Source organism: Salmo trutta, chromosome 3, assembly GCF_901001165.1.
Source record: "Salmo trutta chromosome 3, fSalTru1.1, whole genome shotgun sequence".
Classification (NCBI taxonomy): Eukaryota; Metazoa; Chordata; class Actinopteri; order Salmoniformes; family Salmonidae; genus Salmo; species Salmo trutta.
The window spans coordinates 24,070,437-24,092,857 of NC_042959.1; the positions used below are offsets into that span (position 1 = coordinate 24,070,437).

The 22,421-nt window shown below is 41.6% G+C and overlaps 1 protein-coding gene across 1 annotated transcript; it reads left to right on the top strand.

The window, feature by feature from the left end:
• The first annotated feature begins 122 nt into the window (after positions 1-122).
• On the top strand, positions 123-20,612 carry lrit3a (info leucine-rich repeat, immunoglobulin-like and transmembrane domains 3a). Its single transcript, XM_029727139.1, has 4 exons — positions 123-402; positions 14,006-14,472; positions 18,910-19,215; positions 19,414-20,612. Exons 1-4 carry the CDS (start codon positions 287-289, stop codon positions 20,448-20,450), a joined length of 1,926 nt encoding a protein of 641 aa, XP_029582999.1. The 5' UTR covers positions 123-286; the 3' UTR covers positions 20,451-20,612.
• Positions 20,613-22,421: the final 1,809 nt, after the last annotated feature.

A 22,421-nucleotide genomic window follows, 5' to 3' on the forward strand; every position in this document is an offset into this window, starting at 1 on the left:
GCTGATTTCTATCCTCCCTGTCCTGGCTTGCGTGACCTAGTCAGCCCCGTGAAATCCTCCACTAATCTGGCCTTACTGTCCTCCCCTCCCCCTTCTCCCATCCTAACGGTAGGTCACCTGTAAGCACCTCTTATGCATGCGGGACTTTGGGACTATTCATATTTTTTCCTCTCTACAAAAGATGAGGTGAATTTATTTCAACCCTTCTACTTGAGTTCCGATGTCTTTACCTCTCCTCTTTCTCCTGACCTTGTGGTGTGATCGTGTTTGGTTGATTTGGTGAACCATGCATCTTCTTTTCTACGCCCATGTCTTCCTGTGCTGCTTCAGTGTGGCCCATTCCTTCTGTCCTTCCCAGTGTACCTGTGTCTACCATGGACGGAGTGATGGAACGGGGACCAGGTATTTACCATGTTTCTTATAGGAGGTTGTCTTTACACATTTTATTATAGTTGAATCTGGACCATTTTCCACAGATATACAGTATCATTATCTTTACTTAAATGATCCATGTATTTTGTATGAGAATTAGAACCTCCTGTCCCTCATAGTATTAGAACCTACTGTCCTCTTAGTATTAAAACCACCCGTCCCTCTTAGTATTATAACCCCCTGTCCCTCTTAGTATTATAACCCCCCGTCCTTCTTTGTATTTGAACCCCCTGTCCCTCTTAGTATTATAACCCCCTGTCCCTCTTAGTATTATAACCCCCTGTCCTTATTTGTATTATAACCCCCTGTCCCTCTTAGTATTATAACCCCCTGTCCCTCTTAGTATTATAACCCCCTGTCCTTATTTGTATTATAACCCCCTGTCCCTCTTAGTATTATAACCCCCTGTCCTTATTTGTATTATAACCCCCTGTCCCTCTTAGTATTATAACCCCCTGGCTCTCTTAGTATTATAACCCCCTGGCTCTCTTAGTATTATAACCCCCTGTCCCTCTTAGTATTATAACCCCCTGTACCTCTTAGTATTATAACCCCCTGTCCCTCTTAGTATTATAACCCCCTGTCCCTCTTAGTATTATAACCCCCTGTCCCTCTTAGTATTATAACCCACCGGCCTTCTTAGTATTATAACCTCCTGTCATTCTTAGTATTATAACCCCATGTCCTTCTTAGTATTATAACTCCCTGTCCCTCTTAGTATTATAACCCCCTGTCCCTCTTAGTATTATAACTCCCTGTCCCTCTTAGTATTATAACCCCCTGTCCCTCTTAGTATTATAACTCCCTGTCCCTCTTAGTATTATAACACCCTGTCCATCTTAGTATTATAACCCCCTGTCCCTCTTAGTATTATAACCCCCTGTACCTCTTAGTATTATAACCCCCTGTCCTTCTTAGTATTATAACCCCCTGTCCATCTTAGTATTATAACCCCCAGTCCCTCTTAGTATTATAACCCCCTGTACCTCTTAGTATTATAACTCCCTGTCCCTCTTAGTATTATAACTCCCTGTCCCTCTTAGTATTATAACTCCCTGTCCCTCTTAGTATTATAACCCCCTGTCCCTCTTAGTATTATAACTCCCTGTACCTCTTAGTATTATAACCCCCTGTCCCTCTTAGTATTATAACTCCCTGTCCCTCTTAGTATTATAACTCCCTGTCCCTCTTAGTATTATAACTCCCTGTACCTCTTAGTATTATAACCCCCTGTCCCTCTTAGTATTATAATTCCCTGTCCCTCTTAGTATTATAACCCCCTGTACCTCTTAGTATTATAACCCCCTGTCATTCTTTGTATTATAACCCACCGGCCTTCTTAGTATTATAACCCCCTGTCCCTCTTAGTATCATAACCCCCTGTCCTTATTTGTATTATAACCCCCTGTCCCTCTTAGTATTATAACCCCCTGTCCCTCTTAGTATTATAACCCCCTGTCCCTCTTAGTATTATAACCCCCTGTCCCTCTTAGTATTATAACCCCCTGTCCCTCTTAGTATTATAACCCCCTGTCCCTCTTAGTATTATAACTCCCTGTCCCTCTTAGTATTATAACCCCCTGTCCCTCTTAGTATTATAACTCCCTGTCCCTCTTAGTATTATAACCCCCTGTCCTTCTTTGTATTATAACCCCCGTCCCTCTTAGTATTATAACCCCCTGTCCTTCTTTGTATTATAACCCCCTGTCCCTCTTAGTATTATAACCCCCCATCCCTCTTTGTATTATAACCCCCTGTCCTTCTTTGTATTATAACCCCCTGTCCTACTTTGTATTATAACCCCTTGTCCCTCTTAGTATTATAACCCCCTGTCCTACTTTGTATTATAACCCCCTGTCCCTCTTAGTATTATAACTCCCTGTCCTTCTTTGTATTATAACCCCCTGTCCTTCTTTGTATTATAACCCCCTGTCCTTCTTTGTATTATAACCCCCTGTCCTTCTTTGTATTATAACCCCCTGTCCTACTTTGTATTATAACCCCCGTCCCTCTTAGTATTATAACCCCCTGTCCTACTTTGTATTATAACCCCCTGTCCCTCTTAGTATTATAACCCCCTGTCCTACTTTGTATTATAACTCCCTGTCCCTCTTAGTATTATAACCCCCTGTCCTTCTTTGTATTATAACCCCCTGTCATTCTTAGTATTATAACCCCCGTCCCTCTTAGTATTATAACCCCCTGTCCCTCTTAGTATTATAACCCGATGTCCTTCTTTGTATTTGAACCCCCTGTCCCTCTTAGTATTATAACCCCCTGTCCCTCTTAGTATTATAACCCCCTGTCCTTATTTGTATTATAACCCCCTGTCCCTCTTAGTATTATAACCCCCTGGCTCTCTTAGTATTATAACCCCCTGGCTCTCTTAGTATTATAACCCCCTGTCCCTCTTAGTATTATAACCCCCTGTACCTCTTAGTATTATAACCCCCTGTCCCTCTTAGTATTATAACCCCCTGTCCCTCTTAGTATTATAACCCCCTGTCCCTCTTAGTATTATAACCCACCGGCCTTCTTAGTATTATAACCTCCTGTCATTCTTAGTATTATAACCCCATGTCCTTCTTAGTATTATAGCTCCCTGTCCCTCTTAGTATTATAACCCCCTGTCCCTCTTAGTATTATAACCCCCTGTACCTCTTAGTATTATAACCCCCTGTCCTTCTTAGTATTATAACCCCCTGTCCATCTTAGTATTATAACCCCCAGTCCCTCTTAGTATTATAACCCCCTGTACCTCTTAGTATTATAACTCCCTGTCCCTCTTAGTATTATAACTCCCTGTCCCTCTTAGTATTATAACTCCCTGTCCCTCTTAGTATTATAACCCCCTGTCCCTCTTAGTATTATAACTCCCTGTACCTCTTAGTATTATAACCCCCTGTCCCTCTTAGTATTATAACTCCCTGTCCCTCTTAGTATTATAACTCCCTGTCCCTCTTAGTATTATAACTCCCTGTACCTCTTAGTATTATAACCCCCTGTCCCTCTTAGTATTAAAATTTCCTGTCCCTCTTAGTATTATAAACCCCTGTACCTCTAAGTATTATAACCCCATGTTATTCTTTGTATTATAACCCACCAGGCCTTCTTAGTATTATAACTCCCTGTCCCTCTTAGTATTATAACCCCCTGTCCTTATTTGTATTATAACCCCCTGTCCCTCTTAGTATTATAACCCCCTGTCCCTCTTAGTATTATAACCCACCGGCCTTCTTAGTATTATAACCCCCTGTCCCTCTTAGTATTATAACCCCCTGTCCCTCTTAGTATTATAACCCCCTGTCCCTCTTAGTATTATAACTCCCTGTCCCTCTTAGTATTATAACCCCCTGTCCCTCTTAGTATTATAACTCCCTGTCCCTCTTAGTATTATAACCCCCTGTCCTTCTTTGTATTATAACCCCCGTCCCTCTTAGTATTATAACCCCCTGTCCTTCTTTGTATTATAACCCCCTGTCCCTCTTAGTATTATAACCCCCCATCCCTCTTTGTATTATAACCCCCTGTCCTTCTTTGTATTATAACCCCCTGTCCTACTTTGTATTATAACCCCTTGTCCCTCTTAGTATTATAACCCCCTGTCCTACTTTGTATTATAACCCCCTGTCCCTCTTAGTATTATAACTCCCTGTCCTTCTTTGTATTATAACCCCCTGTGTTTCTTTGTATTATAACCCCCTGTCCTTCTTTGTATTATAACCCCCTGTCCTTCTTTGTATTATAACCCCCTGTCCTTCTTTGTATTATAACCCCCTGTCCTACTTTGTATTATAACCCCCGTCCCTCTTAGTATTATAACCCCCTGTCCTACTTTGTATTATAACCCCCTGTCCCTCTTAGTATTATAACCCCATGTCCTACTTTGTATTATAACTCCCTGTCCCTCTTAGTATTATAACCCCCTGTCCTTCTTTGTATTATAACCCCCTGTCATTCTTAGTATTATAACCCCCGTCCCTCTTAGTATTATAACCCCCTGTCCCTCTTAGTATTATAACCCCCTGTCCTTCTTTGTATTATAACCCCCTGTCATTCTTAGTATTATAACCCCCGTCCCTCTTAGTATTATAACCCCCTGTCCTTCTTTGTATTATAACCCCCTGTCCTACTTTGTATTATAACCCCTTGTCCCTCTTAGTATTATAACCCCCTGTCCTACTTTGTATTATAACCCCCTGTCCCTCTTAGTATTATAACTCCCTGTCCTTCTTTGTATTATAACCCCCTGTGTTTCTTTGTATTATAACCCCCTGTCCTTCTTTGTATTATAACCCCCTGTCCTTCTTTGTATTATAACCCCCTGTCCTTCTTTGTATTATAACCCCCTGTCCTACTTTGTATTATAACCCCCGTCCCTCTTAGTATTATAACCCCCTGTCCTACTTTGTATTATAACCCCCTGTCCCTCTTAGTATTATAACCCCATGTCCTACTTTGTATTATAACTCCCTGTCCCTCTTAGTATTATAACCCCCTGTCCTTCTTTGTATTATAACCCCCTGTCATTCTTAGTATTATAACCCCCGTCCCTCTTAGTATTATAACCCCCTGTCCCTCTTAGTATTATAACCCCCTGTCCTTCTTTGTATTATAACCCCCTGTCATTCTTAGTATTATAACCCCCGTCCCTCTTAGTATTATAACCCCCGTCCCTTTTAGTATTATAACCCCCTGTCCTACTTTGTATTATAACCGCCTGTCCCTCTTAGTATTATAACCCCCTGTCCTTCTTTGTATTATAACCCCCTTTCCCTCTTAGTATTATAACCCCCTGTCCCTCTTAGTATTATAACACCCTGTCCCTCTTAGTATTATAACCCCCTGTCCATCTTAGTATTATAACCCCCTGTCCCTCTTAGTATTATAACCCCCTGTCCTTCTTTGTATTATAACCCCCTGTCCCTCTTAGTATTATAACCCCCTGTCCCTCTTAGTATTATAACCCCTTGTCCCTCTTAGTATTATAACCCCTTGTCCATCTTAGTATTATAACCCCCGTCCCTCTTAGTATTATAACCCCCTGTCCTACTTTGTATTATAACCGCCTGTCCCTCTTAGTATTAGAACCCCCTGTCCTTCTTTGTATTATAACCCCCTGTCCCTCTTAGTATTATAACCCCCTGTCCCTCTTTGTATTATAACCCCCTGTCCCTCTTAGTATTATAACCCCCTGTCCCTCTTAGTATTATAACCCCCTGTCCCTCTTAGTATTATAACCCCCTGTCCATCTTAGTATTATAACCCCCTGTCCCTCTTAGTATTATAACCCCCTGTCCATCTTTGTATTATAACCCCCTGTCCTTCTTTGTATTATAACCCCCTGTCATTCTTTGTATTATAACCCCCTGTCCTTCTTTGTATTATAACCCCCTGTCCTTCTTTGTATTATAACCCCCTGTCATTCTTTGTATTATAACCCCCTGTCCCTCTTAGTATTATAACCCCCTGTCCTACTTTGTATTATAACCCCCTGTCCCTCTTAGTATTATAACTCCCTGTCCCTCTTAGTATTATAACCCCCTGTCCCTCTTAGTATTATAACCCCCTTTCCCTCTTAGTATTATAACCCCCTGTCCCTCTTACTATTATAACCCCCTGTCCTTCTTAGTATTATTACTCCCTGTCCCTCTTAGTATTATAACCCCCTGTCCTACTTTGTATTATAACCCCCTGTCCATCTTAGTATTATAACCCCCAGTCCCTCTTAGTATTATAACCCCCTGTCCCTCTTAGTATTATAACCCCCAGTCCCTCTTAGTATTATAACCCCCAGTCCCTCTTAGTATTATAACCCCCTGTCCCTCTTAGTATTATAACCCCCTGTACCTCTTAGTATTATAACTCCCTGTCCCTCTTAGTATTATAACTCCCTGTCCCTCTTAGTATTATAACTCCCTGTCCCTCTTAGTATTATAACTCCCTGTACCTCTTAGTATTATAACCCCCTGTCCCTCTTAGTATTATAATTCCCTGTCCCTCTTAGTATTATAACCCCCTGTACCTCTTAGTATTATAACCCCCTGTCATTCTTTGTATTATAACCCACCGGCCTTCTTAGTATTATAACCCCCTGTCCCTCTTAGTATTATAACCCCCTGTCCTTCTTTGTATTATAACCCCCTGTCCCTCTTAGTATTATAACCCCCTGTCCCTCTTAGTATTATAACCCACCGGCCTTCTTAGTATTATAACCCCCTGTCCCTCTTAGTATTATAACCCCCTGTCCCTCTTAGTATTATAACCCCCTGTCCCTCTTAGTATTATAACTCCCTGTCCCTCTTAGTATTATAACCCCCTGTCCCTCTTAGTATTATAACTCCCTGTCCCTCTTAGTATTATAACCCCCTGTCCTTCTTTGTATTATAACCCCCGTCCCTCTTAGTATTATAACCCCCTGTCCTTCTTTGTATTATAACCCCCTGTCCCTCTTAGTATTATAACCCCCCATCCCTCTTTGTATAAAAAACCCCCTGTCCTTCTTTGTATTATAACCCCCTGTCCTACTTTGTATTATAACCCCTTGTCCCTCTTAGTATTATAACCCCCTGTCCTACTTTGTATTATAACCCCCTGTCCCTCTTAGTATTATAACTCCCTGTCCTTCTTTGTATTATAACCCCCTGTCCTTCTTTGTATTATAACCCCCTGTCCTTCTTTGTATTATAACCCCCTGTCCTTCTTTGTATTATAACCCCCTGTCCTTCTTTGTATTATAACCCCCTGTCCTACTTTGTATTATAACCCCCGTCCCTCTTAGTATTATAACCCCCTGTCCTACTTTGTATTATAACCCCCTGTCCCTCTTAGTATTATAACCCCCTGTCCTACTTTGTATTATAACTCCCTGTCCCTCTTAGTATTATAACCCCCTGTCCTTCTTTGTATTATAACCCCCGTCATTCTTAGTATTATAACCCCCGTCCCTCTTAGTATTATAACCCCCTGTCCCTCTTAGTATTATAACCCCCTGTCCTTCTTTGTATTATAACCCCCTGTCATTCTTAGTATTATAACCCCCGTCCCTCTTAGTATTATAACCCCCGTCCCTCTTAGTATTATAACCCCCTGTCCTACTTTGTATTATAACCGCCTGTCCCTCTTAGTATTATAACCCCCTGTCCTTCTTTGTATTATAACCCCCTGTCCCTCTTAGTATTATAACCCCCTGTCCCTCTTAGTATTATAACCCCCTGTCCATCTTAGTATTATAACCCCCTGTCCCTCTTAGTATTATAACCCCCTGTCCTTCTTTGTATTATAACCCCCTGTCCCTCTTAGTATTATAACTCCCTGTCCCTCTTAGTATTATAACCCCCTGTCCCTCTTAGTATTATAACCCCCTGTCCCTCTTAGTATTATAACCCCCTGTCCCTCTTACTATTATAACCCCCTGTCCTTCTTAGTATTATTACTCCCTGTCCCTCTTAGTATTATAACCCCCTGTCCTACTTTGTATTATAACCCCCTGTCCATCTTAGTATTATAACCCCCAGTCCCTCTTAGTATTATAACCCCCTGTCCCTCTTAGTATTATAACCCCCAGTCCCTCTTAGTATTATAACCCCCAGTCCCTCTTAGTATTATAACCCCCTGTCCCTCTTAGTATTATAACCCCCTGTACCTCTTAGTATTATAACTCCCTGTCCCTCTTAGTATTATAACTCCCTGTCCCTCTTAGTATTATAACTCCCTGTCCCTCTTAGTATTATAACTCCCTGTACCTCTTAGTATTATAACCCCCTGTCCCTCTTAGTATTATAATTCCCTGTCCCTCTTAGTATTATAACCCCCTGTACCTCTTAGTATTATAACCCCCTGTCATTCTTTGTATTATAACCCACCGGCCTTCTTAGTATTATAACCCCCTGTCCCTCTTAGTATTATAACCCCCTGTCCTTATTTGTATTATAACCCCCTGTCCCTCTTAGTATTATAACCCCCTGTCCCTCTTAGTATTATAACCCACCGGCCTTCTTAGTATTATAACCCCCTGTCCCTCTTAGTATTATAACCCCCTGTCCCTCTTAGTATTATAACCCCCTGTCCCTCTTAGTATTATAACTCCCTGTCCCTCTTAGTATTATAACCCCCTGTCCCTCTTAGTATTATAACTCCCTGTCCCTCTTAGTATTATAACCCCTGTCCTTCTTTGTATTATAACCCCCGTCCCTCTTAGTATTATAACCCCCTGTCCTTCTTTGTATTATAACCCCCTGTCCCTCTTAGTATTATAACCCCCCATCCCTCTTTGTATTATAACCCCCTGTCCTTCTTTGTATTATAACCCCCTGTCCTACTTTGTATTATAACCCCTTGTCCCTCTTAGTATTATAATCCCCTGTCCTACTTTGTATTATAACCCCCTGTCCCTCTTAGTATTATAACTCCCTGTCCTTCTTTGTATTATAACCCCCTGTCCTTCTTTGTATTATAACCCCCTGTCCTTCTTTGTATTATAACCCCCTGTCCTTCTTTGTATTATAACCCCCTGTCCTTCTTTGTATTATAACCCCCTGTCCTACTTTGTATTATAACCCCCGTCCCTCTTAGTATTATAACCCCCTGTCCTACTTTGTATTATAACCCCCTGTCCCTCTTAGTATTATAACCCCCTGTCCTACTTTGTATTATAACTCCCTGTCCCTCTTAGTATTATAACCCCCTGTCCTTCTTTGTATTATAACCCCCGTCATTCTTAGTATTATAACCCCCGTCCCTCTAAGTATTATAACCCCCTGTCCCTCTTAGTATTATAACCCCCTGTCCTTCTTTGTATTATAACCCCCTGTCATTCTTAGTATTATAACCCCCGTCCCTCTTAGTATTATAACCCCCGTCCCTCTTAGTATTATAACCCCCTGTCCTACTTTGTATTATAACCGCCTGTCCCTCTTAGTATTATAACCCCCTGTCCTTCTTTGTATTATAACCCCCTGTCCCTCTTAGTATTATAACCCCCTGTCCCTCTTAGTATTATAACCCCCTGTCCCTCTTAGTATTATAACCCCCTGTCCATCTTAGTATTATAACCCCCTGTCCCTCTTAGTATTATAACCCCCTGTCCTTCTTTGTATTATAACCCCCTGTCCCTCTTAGTATTATAACCCCCTGTCCCTCTTAGTATTATAACCCCCTGTCCCTCTTAGTATTATAACCCCCTGTCCATCTTAGTATTATAACCCCCGTCCCTCTTAGTATTATAACCCCCTGTCCTACTTTGTATTATAACCGCCTGTCCCTCTTAGTATTATAACCCCCTGTCCTTCTTTGTATTATAACCCCCTGTCCCTCTTAGTATTATAACCCCCTGTCCCTCTTTGTATTATAACCCCCTGTCCCTCTTAGTATTATAACCCCCTGTCCCTCTTAGTATTATAACCCCCTGTCCCTCTTAGTATTATAACCCCCTGTCCATCTTAGTATTATAACCCCCTGTCCCTCTTAGTATTATAACCCCCTGTCCATCTTTGTATTATAACCCCCTGTCCTTCTTTGTATTATAACCCCCTGTCATTCTTTGTATTATAACCCCCTGTCCTTCTTTGTATTATAACCCCCTGTCCTTCTTTGTATTATAACCCCCTGTCATTCTTTGTATTATAACCACCTGTCCCTCTTAGTATTATAACCCCCTGTCCCTCTTAGTATTATAACCCCCTGTCCCTCTTAGTATTATAACCCCCTGTCCCTCTTACTATTATAACCCCCTGTCCTTCTTAGTATTATTACTCCCTGTCCCTCTTAGTATTATAACCCCCTGTCCTACTTTGTATTATAAGTCCCTGTCCCTCTTAGTATTATAACCCCCAGTCCCTCTTAGTATTATAACTCCCTGTCCTTCTTAGTATTATAACTCCCTGTCACTCTTAGTATTATAACCCCCTGTCCCTCTTAGTATTATAACTCCCTGTCCCTCTTAGTATTATAACCCCCTGTCCCTCTTAGTATTATAACCCCATGTCCCTCTTAGTATTATAACCCCCTGTCCCTCTTAGTATTATAACCTCCTGTCCCTCTTAGTATTATAACCCCCTGTCCCTCTTAGTATTATAACCCCCTGTCCCTCTTAGTATTATCACCCCCTGTCCCTCTTAGTATTATAACCCCCTGTCCCTCTTAGTATTATAACCCCCTGTCCCTCTTAGTATTATAACCCCCTGTCCCTCTTAGTATTATCACCCCCTGTCCCTCTTAGTATTATAACCCCCTGTCCCTCTTAATATTATAAACCCCTGTCCCTCTTAGTATTATAACTCCCTGTCCATCTTAGTATTATAACCCCCAGTCCCTCTTAGTATTATAACCCCCTGTCCCTCTTAGTATTATAACCCCCTGTCCCTCTTAGTATTATAACCCCTTGTCCCTCTTAGTATTATAACCCCCTGTCCCTCTTAGTATTATAACTCCCTGTCCCTCTTAGTATTATAACCCCCAGGCCTCTTAGTATTATAACCCCCTGTCCCTCTTAGTATTATAACCCCCTGTCCCTCTTAGTATTATAACCCCCTGTCCCTCTTAGTATTATAACCCCCAGTCCCTCTTAGTATTATAACCCCCTGGCCCTCTTAGTATTATAACTCCCTGTCCCTCTTAGTATTATAACCCCCTGTCCCTCTTAGTATTATATCCCCCTGTCCCTCTTAGTATTATAACCCCCTGTCCCTCTTAGTATTATAACCCCCTGTCCCTCTTAGTATTATAACCCCCTGTCCCTCTTAGTATTATAACCCCCTGTCCCTCTTAGTATTTTAACCCCCTGTCCCTCTTAGTGTTATAACCCCCTGTCCCTCTTAGTGTTATAACCCCCTGTCCCTCTTAGTATTATAACCCCCTGTCCCTCTTAGTATTATAACCCCCTGTCCCTCTTAGTGTTATAACCCCCTGTCCTTCTTAGTATTATCACCCCCTGTCCCTCTTAGTATTATAACTCCCTGTCCCTCTTAGTATTATAACCCCCTGTCCCTCTTAGTATTATAACCCCCTGTCCCTCTAAGTATTATACCCCCCTGTCCCTCTTAGTATTATAACCCCCTGTCCCTCTTAGTATTATAACCCCCTGTCCTTCTTTGTATTATAACCCCCTGTCCCTCATAGTGTTATAACCCCCCATCCCTCTTAGTATTATAACCCCCTGTCCCTCTTAGTATTATAACCCCCCATCCCTCTTTGTATTATAACCCCCTGTCTTTGTATTATAACCCCCTGTCCCTCATAGTGTTATAACCCCCCATCCCTCTTAGTATTATAACCCCCTGTCCCTCTTAGTATTATAACCCCCCATCCCTCTTTGTATTATAACCCCCTGTCCTTTGTATTATAACCCCCTGTCCCTCTTAGCATTATAACCCCCTTTCCCTCTTAGTATTAGAACCCGCCTGTCCCTCTTAGTATTATAACCCCCTGTCCCTCTTAGTATTATAACCCCCTGTCCCTCTTAGTATTATAACCCCCGTCCCTCTTACTATTAGAACCTCCTGTCCCACTGTAACGATCGTCGTAATGAGTGGACCAAGGTGCAGCGGGAAAATGTATACTCATCTTCTTTAATTGTGAAAAGAAAGAAAAACAAACAAAACACGTATACAAAACACAACGAACGACACTAACAGTCGTATCAGGTGCATAGACACTAAATAGGAGACAACTACCCACAATTCCTATTACCAAAACACCCCTTTACATAGGACCTTCAATCAGAGGCAACGATGAACAGCTGCCTCCAATTGAAGGCCAAATCAATAAACTTAACAGAGAACTAGAAAGACTAGACTAGAACATAGAAATATACTAACATAGAACATAAACCAAAACTCCGGAACACTGTAATCAAACACCCCTCTACAAAACACATAGCCCAACAAACCCCGAAACACTCTAAACAAATATCCCCTGCCACGTCCTGACCAAACTAATATAACAAATAACCCCTTTACTGGTCAGGACGTGACACCCACTTACTATTATAACCCCCGTCCCTCTTAGTATTATAACTCCCTGTCCCTCTTAGTATTATAACCCCCTGTCCCTCTTAGTATTATAACCCCCTGTCCCTCTTAGTATTATAACCCCCTGTCCCTCTTAGTATTATAACCTCCTGTCCCTCTTAGTATTATAACTCCCTGTCCCTCTTAGTATTATAACTCCCTGTCCCTCTTAGTATTATAACCCCCTGTCCCTCTTAGTATTATAACCTCCTGTCCCTCTTGGTATTATAACCCCCTGTCCTTCTTAGTATTATAACCCCCTGTCCCTCTTAGTATTATAACCCCCTGTCCTTCTTTGTATTATAACCCCCTGTCCCTCTTAGTATTATAACCCCCTGTCCCTCTTTGTTTTATATTCCCCCATCCCTCTTAGTATTATAACTCCCTGTCCCTCTTAGTATTATAACCCCCTGTCCATCTTAGTATTATAACCTCCTGTCCTTCTTTGTATTATAACTCCCTGTACCTCTTAGTATTATAACCCCCTGTCCCTCTTAGTATTATAACCCCCTGTCCTTCTTAGTATTATAACTCCCTGTCCCTCTTAGTATTATAACCCCCTGTACCTCTTAGTATTATAACCCCCTGTCCCTCTTAGTATTATAACCCCCTGTCCCTCTTAGTATTATAACTCCCTGTCCCTCTTAGTATTATAACCCCCTGTCCATCTTAGTATTATAACTCCCTGTCCCTCTTAGTATTATAACCCCCTGTCCCTCTTAGTATTATAACCCCCTGTCCCTCTTAGTATTATAACTCCCTGTCCCTCTTAGTATTATAACTCCCTGTCCCTCTTAGTATTATAACTCCCTGTCCCTCTTAGTATTATAACCCCCTGTCCCTCTTAGTATTATAACCCCCTGTCCATCTTAGTATTATAACTCCCTGTCCCTCTTAGTATTATAACCCCTGTCACTCTTAGTATTATAACCCCCTGTCCCTCTTAGTATTATAACCCCCTGTCCCTCTTAGTATTATAACCCCCTGTCCCTCTTAGTATTTGAACCTCCTGTCCCTCTTAGTATTAGAACCTTGTGTCAGACCTCTTAGACTTTGAATTATGAGTTCAATAGAGGAGCACTTTTTCTCAATACCTATCCCATGTTTAGGATGACTGCGTCTCAAGAGTTGGGAACAGAGTATGGAGTCGTGAAAAGTATCATAGAACAATTTTTCTTAACTCCCTTAAGTTTTTAAGACATGAATTGTGGAGATGGAAACACAAAGTGCAGAGCTCTTCAATCCTGGGCCGTTTTCTAGGCTTTTGTCCCAGCATTAACACACATGACTCAACCTATTAAGGGCTAGATGATCAGATGAATCAGGTGGTTTAGAAGGCTACTGGGCCGGAGCAACACCCTGTGGTTCTCAAGAACAAGAACTGAAGAACCTTCCAACCCCTTCTGAATGGTAATCAGTGATGTGACTAGAGTGGATAGGTGAAAGCTATGTAATGGAACTCTAGCTTTGACCTGTCCAGAAGATTAATAGCTCCATGAAAGGGAGAAGGAAAGATTATTTTTTATATATATTTAAACTGAGCCCATGTATTCTGTTCCTCTCAGATCTGTGCTGTGTAATGACCCAGACATGTCCGACATCCCCGTAAATGTCCCTGTGGATACGGTCAAACTGCGGGTAGAGAAGACAGGCGTGAGGCGCATCCCCACCGAGGCCTTCTACTACCTGAACGACCTGCGCTACCTGTGGATCACCTACAACTCTATCTCCTCTGTGGACGCCGCCGCCTTCTACAACCTCAAGGTCCTCCACGAACTGCGGCTGGACGGGAACCTGATCTCCACCTTCCCCTGGGAGTCCCTAAAGGAGATGCCTAGTCTGAGGACGCTGGATCTTCACAACAACCGCTTGACCAGCATGGCCATGGAGGCTATCCCGTACCTGGTCAACATCACCTACCTGGATATCTCCAGCAACAAGTTGACCACTCTGTCTTCGGACTTCGTGGATATCTGGTCACCGTTCAACGGAATGCCCGTCTCCTCCAGCCTGTCCCAGAAAGTGGTGCTCGGTAAGAGAACTGATAATGAAGTGTGAGTGGGTGATGTGGGGATGAGGGTTTAAGGTTAGGACTTTGGGCAGGGGTGCACAACCCTCCACCCTCAAGAGCTACAGATGTAGGATCTTATTTTGATCACCCTGATGCTTATTTGATCACCCTGCATTGCAGCTTTCCTGCAATGCAAACTTGTAGTGTTCTGAAGTTTGTAATTTTCCATTAGAAATTTCTGACTTGATTTTCCTTTACAAAAAAATGATTTACCCCTGCAAAAAGTCCATTAGTAATAATTCACATAACAATTTACATTTCCTGTTGCTGCAGAATTATTTTCCTGCTGTAGCAAATTGGCTCAAATTAAGATCCTACATCTGTACTGGTTTTTCAGGCTTTTGCCCTGACTTCAACATGTGCTTCTACTGATCAGCTACTCTTCAGGAGGACACACCTGAGATTAGCTGACCCACGTGTTAGAGCAGGGCTGGAGCAAAACCCTGAACGCCCAGTGGCTCTCCAGGAGTTGGGTTGGCCACCCCTGCAGTAAAGCAGTGTTCGGTGGTAACAGAACATGGCACTGGTCTGCGTAGGAGTGTATCGAGTTTTGGGTTGTTACGTAGGCCGTAAAGGGCGTTTGCTGAACCTTCCTACGAACATTAGGAAGGTGTACAAACATGAAATCCATGGCAATTGTTATGACAACACCTCAACGTGATGTCACTTTGTGTCTGGCACCTGGACTGTAACGCAATGTGTTTACTTAGTGACGGTTACGTTTAACCCAAAGGCATATTTCCATCTTCACATTGAGGTTCCAAACCTATTTGGGCTACTCTTTATTTGGAAACTCTATCTATAGATGCTCAACAAACTATCAATAGACTATCACTTACACGTCCACAACGCTTGGACTTCTATGTGCTGTAGCTGCAGGTTACCAGGTCAATCTATTTTAGATCAACCTCATAAGCAGCAGGGTGTTAAAGTTATCATGCAATGATAGTCCCTTTCTAAACTTTGGCTTTGACAAATCTAATTAGTTATTTTCCCATGCTTTGATTTGTACAAACATGCCATGTATTTTGGGCTTCACACTGAATCTCACAGAATGTATGAAGGTGTAAGCAGGCCCTCAGATGTATGTACCCAGGTTTTCATTGGCATGCCAAATGCTGAATAGAACGCTGATGTACAAACTGACATATACAGTACATTGTAGAGAGCATTCGGATACAAGACAAATAAATAATTACATCAATAAATAAACCGGGACTTGTTAAGGGACATTTCTCAAACAAATCACATGTACAATGTTCTTTATCAATGAAGTATAGAATTGATTATAAGTGAAGATTGTCCATCTTAAAGTAATACTCTCTCTTTCACTCTGTCTGAGAACTAGCTTGAAGAGTGAGATAATGTTAATGGGATGTTAAGGACCAGCTAGCTTATCCATGCTGAAAAAGCTTGTTCTATTCATTGGTTTACTGGAAGGAGAAACAAGATTAGCCTATCCCTAAGGAAGACACATAACATCCCATGTACAGAATATAGACTCTTCCCGTACCATCACATGATAGAATTAAACTAAAACGCATGAGGGGGTGTGGCATACGGCCAATATACCACGGCTATCGGCTGTTGTTATGGATACAGCCCTTAGCCGTGGTATATTGGCCATACATCACAAACCCCCAAGGTGCCTTTTTGCTATTATAAACTGGAGGTTCTGTCAGCCAATCAGCATTCGATCTGCAGTTCAAACAATAACAAAGTGTACACCCCGCCACGGTTTTGGTAAAAGCTGAGGAATGGGGCTGGAGAAATGTCAACACTCTCAAATTCATAGACAGAGCTATGGATGGAAAGACTGACCATCCATGATGTCACAATATAGTTTTAACCATGTTGAGGCAATACAGTGTTTGTTTAAAATTAAAGTGTTTACGAACTATTGAGCAAAAAAAGCTTATATTTGGGGGTTTTATGGGGTAAGACAGTTGAACTAAGCTCATGGAGTATTTCTAAGTAAAATTCTTCTAGAATCAATGGGTATACTGTACATCATTCATTGAAAAGTGCAAAAATGTAACAACTACAGAATTCCCCTTTAAAAGAACAGGATACAACACTTTTGTATTTTGGGAAGAAAGTCAACACCAGGTTTAGAGTTTGCGTTTGGGTTGTCCCCAGTTAAGTACAACTAATCTGGTTAAGCATAAGGGGTTTCCACAATACACATGCACTTCCACATGCGTGTGTGTGTGTGTGTTTGTGTGTGAGTGTGTGAGTGTGTGAGTGTGTGTGTGTATGTGTGTGAGCGTGCATGTGAGTGAATGAGTGAGTGAGAGAGAGAGAGGGAGAGGGAGAGAGAGCGAGAGAGAGAGAGAGAGAGAGAGATTGTATATGTGTTTGAGTGTGTGTTTGTACAGTAGCTGTGTTTCCTTTAGCTTGTGTGTCTGTGTGTGTGATCTGGGGAAGCGTCTCTACCCTCCTTTTACACACATGTAACATGCTAGTAACTTAATGTAATTTGTAAGAGATGATATGACTCCAAATTTGACCCATGTCTGACCCTCGGTCTGGGAAATCCCATTATTAGGGTAATAGAAGGATGGCTCAGTTGTAACTCTACTGTATCCATGCCTAGAATAAAAAATAAAAAATAGGCAAGTCAGTTAAGAACAAATTCTTATTTGCAATGATGGCCTACACCGGCCAAACCCGGACGACGCTGGGCCAATTGTGCACTGCCCTATAGGACTCCCAATCACAGCCAGTTGTGATGCAGCCTGGATTCGAACTAGGGTGTCTGTAGTGACACCTCTAGCACTGGGATGCGGTGGCTTAGACCGCTGCGCCACTCACCACTGAATGAGAACACTAAGTTACACATGCTAGCTGTACAGAACTGTACAAAAAAATAACTGTGTATAGTTTTTTTTCTATAATTTTGGCGGGACAATAGATGAACATGGAATTCATAGCATAGTATGCAGTCAAGGCTTTTGTTGACTTTAGATAAGTACAAGATGTGCAAAGAAGAGAACAAATCATGTTAGAGGTATATGTCAACTAAAATACAAAATATGGATGTAGGACTTTAAAAATAACTTCATGTAATAAAGCATTTATAATGGATCAGTAAATAGTTTATTCATCCTTTATTAACAATGGTGGAAAAAGTACTAAATTGTCATACATAAAAGTAAAGATACCTTAATAGAGAATGACTCAAGTAAAAGTGAAAGTCACCAGGTAAAATAATACTTGAGTAAATGTCAAATAGAATCTGGTTTTAAATGTACTTAAGTGCAGTGGTGGAAAAAGTACTAAATTGTCATAGTTGAGTAATATTAAGTTCAAGTAAATGCTATACATCAAAATCCTTATATTATTAAGCAAACCAGATGGCAGGATTTTATTTAAAAAAATGTTTATTTACGGACAGCCAGGGGCACACTCCAACACTCAGATATCATTTACAAATGCAGTATTTGCATTTAGTGAGTCTGCCAGATCAGAGGCAGTAGGGATGACAACGCATTATATTGATAGGTGCATGAATTGGACAATTTTTCTGTTCTGCCTGAGAATTTGAAATGTAACGAGTACTTTTGGGTATCAGAGAAAATGTATGGGAGTAAAAAGTACATTACGTCTTTAGGAATGTAGTGGAGTAAAAGTAAAAGTTGTCAAAAATATAAATAGTAAAGTCAAGTACAGATACCCTAATACTACAGATATCCTAATGCTAAAGTATTTTTATTGAAGTACTTTACACCACTGTTTATTAATCTTTACTCCCACATTTGTAAACGTCAGTAGCCTAGTTATTCACACATTTACAAACAACTATCAAAGTGTTTAATAATGATTATCTTATGACATGTTAAATATAGGTCCTTATAAACCATTTATTAACCATTTACCAGTCTTTTGCATGGCCTAATGTGTGTTCTATTTATACTTTATAAATACTTTATACATTTTTTGAGTGACCAGTGTAATTTCTCACAAAAAGACGGACATGCCATTGGTTGTTAAGCAACAAAATGCGTGTGCAACTATAGGGCAGACAGACACCTTTTTTTTTGCCATGCGAAAAGCCTTAACTAATGATTGTTTATAAGGGACAATATTAAACATCCTATGAATGGAGTAATGATTAGTAAATTATGAATACACTTTTTACTAATCCATTATAAAGTATTTGTTACATGGAGTTATAATAAAGTGCTACCATTTGTATAATTTGCGTATCAGCTAGGAGAGACTGGAATCCACTCTTTGAGTTTGTTTACATTCGCAGCCACATTACTATTAGCATTGATAATTGTTAGCATGTTCTTCATCTCTGAACCACTGCACGTTCCTAACCTTTTTACAAACATTCATGTACATTTTATTTAGCATAACTATCACAAACATTTCCTCTCTTGTCCCCTCCAGGTCTTCAGGACAACCCGTGGATCTGCGACTGCAGGATCTCCAAGCTGATCGAGCTCTCCAAAATGTCTGACACATCAGTGGTACTAATGGATAAGTTCCTGTCTTGCAGTGGGCCTGAGAACCTGGCCGGGGTTATGTTCCAAAGGGCGGAGCTGGACCAATGTCTCAAGCCGTCTGTCATGATGTCAGCCACCAAGATTACAGCCTCGTTGGGCAGCAATGTGCTTCTGCGCTGTGATGCCACGGGTTACCCCACACCTACCCTAATCTGGACCACTTCAGATGGCTTACCTGTAAACAACACAGGTATCAACAGTGAGACATTTTATTATAAGAAAAGGCATACAGTGTCTTATTCAACATGGTTATCAAAAATACTTTTAGATTTCAAAATTGATTTCATAGGATTTGCTTTTACTCTACAGTTGATCTTTGTGTTTTATTTAACGAAAGTCTACATCTTGGTGATTATTAAGTCTTGGCATTTTCATGATCTACCTACAGTGGTCCAGGAGTCTCCGGGTGAAGGTGTCCGATGGTCCATCATCAGCCTAAATGGGATCTCGTACAAAGACGATGGGGAGTACAGCTGCAAGGCTAAGAACTTCGCCGGTAATGCAGAGGCTGCCATCAGCCTGTCTGTGGCAGGTTATGTTGCTACAACCATGCCCCCACAGAGGCTCAATGGAGAGGCTGGAGGGAATAGCCCATCCACAACGTCCTCTGCTCCGGCAACTGACTTCCCCAACTCCCCTAGCACCCTGATCACCACCACCACCCCAGCCATGACCACACTGCCACCCGTTCCCACCAAGAAGAAAGTCATGCCCAGCAATGTGCCGCAGAAAGCCCCACCCAAACCATCCAAGATCCAGCAAGGCAGCGACAGGATGCTGGCGGCGGATCAGAGCAAAAAGAAGGACGCTTCCAAGTCTGTCCAAGATCTTGAGATTGTGGAGGAAACGGCGGACAGCGCGGTTCTACTCTGGACCGCTGATGGTTTGCCGAGTGATGCCCCTCTCACCGTTGTGTACTCTACTTACGACGATGAGGATGACTCCAAAAGGACAATGGATACCGATGCCGGGAGTGGCAAGGTCCTCCTTGAAGGCTTAACTTCTGGAATGAGGTACCAGGTTTGTCTGGTTGCCAAGGGAAGTGCGGCAGGGATAGACCCTTGCATCAACTTCTTCACCCTGGACATTGTTGAGGACGATGCCGAGAACCAGCTGCTGATGATCATCAGTGGCATTGCCTGCGCCGTGGCTTTACCTGTCATCGGTCTGCTGGTCTACAAGATCCTCTCACTCTACTGCCAGAGCAGTGTGCCAGGTTTGGACGACGAGCTGTCTAAAGACACGTATGTGAAGTTCGAGACGCTGTCGATGAAGCAGAGGACCTTGAACGCTAATCCCAGTGAATTGTGGGCCCACAGGCAGACCGAGGTGTCCCAAGAGAGGATGCTCCTCTTCTCCAGGTCCAGCATTGACTCACACATGACATACAGGAGTGACAGTTCCAGGTCAGAATTTCTGTGCTAGCACTAGATGAAGACTCTACATAACATCACTGATTGTTGAAGCCTTCATTTCTTATTTTTTTGAATCACACTTTGAGATTTGGTTTGTCTCAATACCAGTATCGCAAAATTCAGAAGTATCGTGGCAAGAAAAAAAAAGTTTTAATTTCTTGAGGAAACAGCCCTAATGCTGGAAACAAACAGCATCATGACAACTCAATTTTATGATTGCTGTCTTTGCAGCTCAGCACTTAACTTTATTCTCAGTTTAATGCAATTTTCCATAATACCATAATGAAATCATCTGCCAGTGTTCACTATGTCTTGCTTTTTTGTCACTATACACCACACCAGGTTTAAACAGATAAGACATTCATTGATCTCAATATGGTATAAATAGACATGCCGACTATCCTAGTCCAACAACACGTTGATTTAAACTGCTAGCAATGGTTCACTCAAAAGTCAAACCTTCAAGCTAATTGTTGCCTTACTTTTCAAAAAAGTTTTCTCGAACCCTAGTATATTAGAAGATTTGACCTGCCCTACATACAATGCAACAGTTTCTGTGTAATGTATTGTTTTTACTTGTACATACAATGGTATTATATTCTTCTTTTTAATAAAACAAATCCTTGTGTATTTCATGTCCTCATATTTCGTATAAGCATTTGGGTATATATGGCGGTGTTGGTCAATGTCAAGTACCCCTTACAGTGCTGTCATCGGCTCTCTGTACAACAACTCCAATATTATTTATGATATTTCCCAATGTGATCATCTCTGGTCTTTAGCCATGAGGAATAGGATTCTGTGCCTTTTCCTCACTTGAGCAACAGGTGTATATACACTACCGTTCAAAAGTTAGGGGTTACTTTTCATGTCTAGTTTTCCATGAAAACATACATGAAAAAAGTTGCAAAAGGAATAGCAAATATAGTCAATACGTTGACAAGGGTATAAATAATGATATTTAATTAAAATAACAATTGTGTCCTTCAAAATTTGCTTTCGTCAAAGAATCCTCCATTTGCAGCAATTACAGCCTCGCACACCTTTGGCATTCTAGTTGTCAATTTGTTGAGGTAATCTGAAGAGATTTTACCCCATGCTTCCTGAAGCACCTCCCACAAGTTGGATTGGCTTGATGGACACTTCTTACGTACCATACGGTCAAGCTGCTCCCACAACAGCTCAATAGGGTTGAGATCCGGTGACTGTGCTGGTCACGCCATTATAGACAGAATACCAGCTGACTGCTTCTTTCCTAAATAGTTCTTGCATAGTTTGGAGCTGTGCTTTGGATCATTGTCCTGTTGTAGGAGGAAATTGGCTCCAATTAAGCACCGTCCGCAGGGTATGGCATGGCGTTGCAAAATGGAGTGATAACCTTCCTTCTTCAAGATCCCTTTTACCCTGTACAAATCTCCCACTTTACCACCACCAAAGCATCCTCAGACAATCACATTGCCTCCACCATGCTTGACAGATGGCGTCAAGCACTCCTCCAGCATCTTTTCCTTTTTTCTGCATCTCACAAATGTTCTTCTTTGTGATTGGATCACCTCAAACTTAGGTTTCTTCTGTCCATAATTTTTTTTTCCAATCTTCCTCTGTCCAGTGTCTGTGTTCTTTTGCCCATCTTAATCTTTTGTTTTTATTGGCCAGTCTGAGATATGGATTTTTCTTTGCATCCAAGAGTCGCCTCTTCACTGTTGACGTTGAGAATGGTGTTTTGCGGGTACTATTTAATGAAGCTGCCAGTTGAGGACTTGTGAGGAGCCTGTTTCTCAAACTAGACACTCCAATATACTTGTCCTCTTGCTCAGTTGTGCACCAGAGCCTCCCACACCTCTTTCTATTCTGGTTAGAGCTAGTTTGCTCTGTTCTGTGAGTAGTAGACAGCATTGTATGAGATCTTCAGTTTCTTGGCAATTTCTTGCATGGAACAGCCTTCATTTCTCAGAACAAGAATAGATTGACGAGTTTCAGA